This window comes from Cyprinodon tularosa, unplaced genomic scaffold (assembly GCF_016077235.1).
Source record: "Cyprinodon tularosa strain WSP-4 unplaced genomic scaffold, ASM1607723v1 ctg159, whole genome shotgun sequence".
Taxonomy (NCBI): Eukaryota; Metazoa; Chordata; class Actinopteri; order Cyprinodontiformes; family Cyprinodontidae; genus Cyprinodon; species Cyprinodon tularosa.
Window position 1 is genome coordinate 1,498,781 of NW_024038427.1, and position 4,341 is coordinate 1,503,121.

The following is a 4,341-nucleotide window of genomic DNA, read 5'->3' on the forward strand; positions in this document are numbered from 1 at the left end:
CAGATGCAAGCAGTAAAAAACTTTTGTCTTGATGTAGGTATTAACAGGTAATAACCAGGAGCCGGGACACAATCACGAGACATGAGACAAACACTAAACCCTCTCAACACACAGGGCCCCAAGAGTCAGGACATAATACAGGGACCTAACTAAACTCAAAAGCAAACAAACATGAACAACTAACAAGAGTACATACGAATAACTAATTATCTGGACCTGGGCTGAAAAGTATATAAAGCAGAGTGAACAGGGGGATAAGATGAATGAATATTAGAGCAGCAGGAGGGAATGGCAGGTGAATAAAGTGAGTAATTAAATCATTTGTCTCTAATGCTTTTATTTCCACATATTTGATATCATCAGTCTAAATTCTTAAAGTGTGAAAATTGTTGTACTCTATTTAAAAAAAAAATATGTTATTTTCCTAGGTATTTTTGTGTCACCTGTTAACGGCATAAACTACTTCACATTCTTTTTTCATGTTGGTGGATAACAAATTCTCTGAAAAATGTTGTGCTCTTTTTCATCCTCTGATGTAGGGGCTGGCTCGGAGTTCATCTGCCTGGTTATGTGTTTCCTGGATGGGGAGCTGTGGAGCTGTTTGAAAGTTACCTCTGATAACTCTGCTTCTTTTTCTATGACTGCTTCAGTCTCCTCGAACCACAGTTGGCCTCGGCAGATGGCAGCTCACACTGATTCTGGTTTTGTTGGAGGTTCCTTCTTGTTAAAAGCGAGTTTTCCTCTCCACTGTCACTTAAGTATGCTTGTTGAGAGGGATTGCTTTCAAGTAAATGTGTTCCTTAGATAGAAAACTTTGAACTAATCTGCCTGTATGATCTGGTTCAATTATCTCTCTAGATGTCCTGAGATGACATGTTGTGAATTGGAGCTATATAAATAATTGGAGCTTTATAAACAAACTGAATTGAACTGAATACCGTCCATCACTGTATATATGTATATCATACCCAGCTGCGCAATCTCTATGTGCATAATACTTGCATAATACTTGCATATATCATTCATACAAATGTCAATGACAGTATTACAAAATACATCACATTAATAAAATGCTTTCACAATGAAAACCCTTATTTTTCGATAAATGTAGAAAATGATCTTGAACTTTTCCTCTGTTCTAACAATGATGGGGAGGGTTTTATCAAGCGTGATAGTTTCATTAGATCTGGTTGAGAAAAAAAACAGACCCAGCTGTCCCCATTCTCAAGTACACATTCCTCAGGTTTTTGTCTACTATGTTTCAATTATCAGGAATATGACAAAAAACAATCAAACAGGTGAAACAGATTAAAACATTTTTCTTTCAAAAACTTTTAAAGATCTTTTCTTTATTTGATACATTTTTATCTCGGTTAATTCCAGTGGGTCCACATACAGCATCAAAGGACCAGAAATATTAATGTGATAATTGATAAAAACAAACAAAAAAACTCCTGTATACTTCATTTCAGGGTGAATGCAGAAGAATCCCACTGAATGTAGTGATTTGGCTGTCCCCCCAGACATTAGTATTAGAACCTAACCGCATATAGACATGGTCTCCTTGCTGCAGTTGCAGAAATGCTGCATTTCCTCCATTATCAGCCCCATCATGAGATGTCTTATGGTCGTAGGCAGTCACAATAACCTCATTGTTCTTCATAAGGGCTAGCCTTACAGGTTCCGATGCTCCGGCATGATAAAAGAAGGTGAAGTAATATGTACCTGCAACAGGTGCAGCAAAAATACCTGGAAGAAAAGCAAACAAGTTTAGTAGATATTGGTTCAACCTTCTAGATGCCAGTCTGCAAAACTTTTACATTGCTATCACTATAATTATGTGATGTGGAAAGCAACATGTAAATAACATGTATAATTACATATCATTGTTATTTAAACATTTATTTTCAACTATGATATACATATTATAGTTATAGCTTTATTTAAATTTTAGTCTTTATCAAAAACATTTGATATTAAAATAATTGTGTTTTCTTTTAACTTAACCAATCACTTAGCCACCTCAGCATTCATCTGCTAAGGCTGTTACTCAACAGGGCAGTGGGTGGGTTTGACCAGGGCCCTGAATGTTTCTCTGAATATAGGGTCACTGCACTTTAACCACTAGGCCATCGCTCTCTAGTGGTTGGTGAGACCACTGATATGATCACAAGGCAAGACCTGATTGTGAACAGCGCTTAACAAATAGAGACAATATTTCCAAAACAGATAATGAATATTGAATTGCCTTTAATACATTTGCAATGATTAACCTGTGTATGCTTCTGGCCCTCTCAGCCTCCCCCCTAGATTTGCCCATGGACTCTGCCCCATCCTCTATCGTCTCAATCTGTGCTCAACACGTTGGCCCAATCCCAAACCATCCCCTAAGCACTACCCCTTAAGTATCCAGAGTCATTCCAAATTTAGTCACACTGGCAGCTGTGAAGTCTGCCCTTACACCCACTGGAAATAGCAGCGAATCTACACTGATAATGCTATTTAAGGCTGAACGGTAACTATGTGGTGTGGACGACTCCTAATGTGGCGAACACTCCGCGGAAATGCGCAAACAGATGTTTAGTGCTTAGGGTTGGCGTTTAGGGACAGGTTTGGGATTGGGCCATGTTGAACACTCGTCCACATTGTTGCTTCTTTCAGCCAAGCAGTGCCACATATGTGTATCTCAGCTCCCTGCTGGTAGTTTTGCAGTAAAAGGCTCTCCCCGTTGCAGAGAGAGTGCACTTAGTTGCTTTGATGAATGTAGCTAAAATAATGCACTGCATTAAATTGCAAGTAGCTTGACAGCCTTACCGATACATCCTTACAAATATAAAATTACTCACCTGTGTGTTGATTGTAAGCATTGCCCACATTTGTTATCACTGTTCTGTAGATTATGGTTGTATCTGTGGTAAAAGGCCCAATAGCCCCACTTCCCCCTGCTGCGGCACTGAATACGACCTTTTGTGCTTCTAAATAGATATGAAAAAAAAAAAAACTGAACTGCATCTGTTCAAAAATACATTGCCAATAAATTTAGAAAGAGCTTTACCTTTCTCCTTTAGCTCCAGAACCAGTTTTTCGGTCTCCTTCAGCTTTGTTTCAAGAGCCTCCTGCTTCTCGTTCATGCTTGTTTCCATAGTTTTTTGTTTCTCTTTTATGGCCCAAAACTCTTTGAGGAACTTGCACATATTAGGAGAGCATGACTCTGTTTCAGCGGTCACTTCTGTTTCAGGAACCCCATCCTGAGCCAGAGTTAAACCACAGAACCACAATAACAACCACACTCTGGAAATCATCCTGCTTGCCTTAAGGTGTCTTCAGAACTCTAACTGACCGAATGTGCTGTTTGCTCTTTTTGTGAAATTCTGTACCTTGGTTAATATTCAACTACAGATAAAATAAAGTCAAAATGGTCTGTTTACTTTTTCAGCGCTTTTGCAGTGAAAAAGAACTAAAGAGAACTAAAAACTGACAGAAAGAAAGATCAATCTTGCCTTTCTTTTAATTAAATTAGGTGAGATCTGACTATACTTGTATTAATTATTAGATAGATATTCAATGTAAATTAAAATGGATAGAATAGTAAAATGTGATCACCAAACACCAAGTTCCAAAAACATAAAACTATTCCCGAACTGATATAAACCTCATAAATAAAAGTCTTTTTGTCTGTTTTCAATGTAATACAACTTTCTAAATTAAAAAGGCTTGGCATTTTTTGTTTAACTTTTACATGTCAAACACTTTTTGCATCATGTGAGAAGAAGTACAGATGGGGGAGTAGTTCAAATGCTTCTGTGTTTACTGGACAATAAATTTGACTGAAGACGCAGCAATCTTCAGGCTGCAGCCAGCTGTCCAATGGACCGCTAGCTTGCCAGACTCAAAAGTCTTTTACTTTACATAATCTCCACAGTGGTGCTTTGTGAGGTAGCAGGGATGGTCAAAACCACCTCTTCTCTCCCCATTAGGGCTCAAGTTACATGGCGAATGATCTCAAAGGGAAAAGCAATGAGATTTAGATGCTCCAGTTTCCTTTCAGCTTTGTCTTCCATCATACCAATTGTTTCCAGTGCTTTATGATTGTGATTTATCACCGGTATATCCAATGCTAGCTGAAGCATCAACCAACCCCGTTTGAGGAACTGCAACATGGCGGCACCCTTACTAAAAAATTATAACAAAGATTGTTTTTTCTTTTATATTAATAATAGTAAGACACAATCTCATGAATTAGGTTAGTTTGGTTGAACATTTCATTTCCACTTTAAGGTTTCCACTGAATAACATAATTTGATTACTCCATATTGCAATAACATAAACTTTTTAAACAAA

At 37.8% G+C, this 4,341-nt stretch overlaps 1 protein-coding gene across 2 annotated transcripts; it reads right to left on the reverse strand.

The window, feature by feature from the left end:
- Positions 1-405: 405 nt before the first annotated feature.
- LOC119780291 (caprin-2-like) lies at positions 406-3,355 on the reverse strand. Of its 2 annotated transcripts, XM_038280283.1 has the most exons (3): positions 3,056-3,354; positions 2,847-2,975; positions 1,317-1,749 (listed from the first exon to the last, which is right to left on the reverse strand). In XM_038280283.1, exons 1-3 carry the CDS (start codon positions 3,300-3,302, stop codon positions 1,469-1,471), a joined length of 657 nt encoding a protein of 218 aa, XP_038136211.1. In that variant the 5' UTR covers positions 3,303-3,354; the 3' UTR covers positions 1,317-1,468. The 2 variants fall into 2 exon arrangements, with proteins under 2 accessions (XP_038136212.1, XP_038136211.1); XM_038280284.1 differs by lacking the exon at positions 2,847-2,975 and having other exon boundaries at positions 406-1,749; positions 3,056-3,355.
- Between the last annotated feature and the right edge of the window lie 986 nt (positions 3,356-4,341).

Bases quoted from the DNA above. Each gene is read 5' to 3' on its own strand.
- LOC119780291 (XM_038280283.1), bottom strand. From the start codon at position 3,302: ATGATTTCCAGAGTGTGGTTGTTATTGTGGTTCTGTGGTTTAACTCTG. The intron at 2,976-3,055 runs GTAAAGCTCTTT...ATATCTATTTAG, and splicing joins TCTGGAGCTAAAGGAGAAAG to AAGCACAAAAGGTCGTATTC. The intron at 1,750-2,846 runs GTGAGTAATTTT...CTTTTCTTCCAG, and splicing joins TGCTTACAATCAACACACAG to GTATTTTTGCTGCACCTGTT.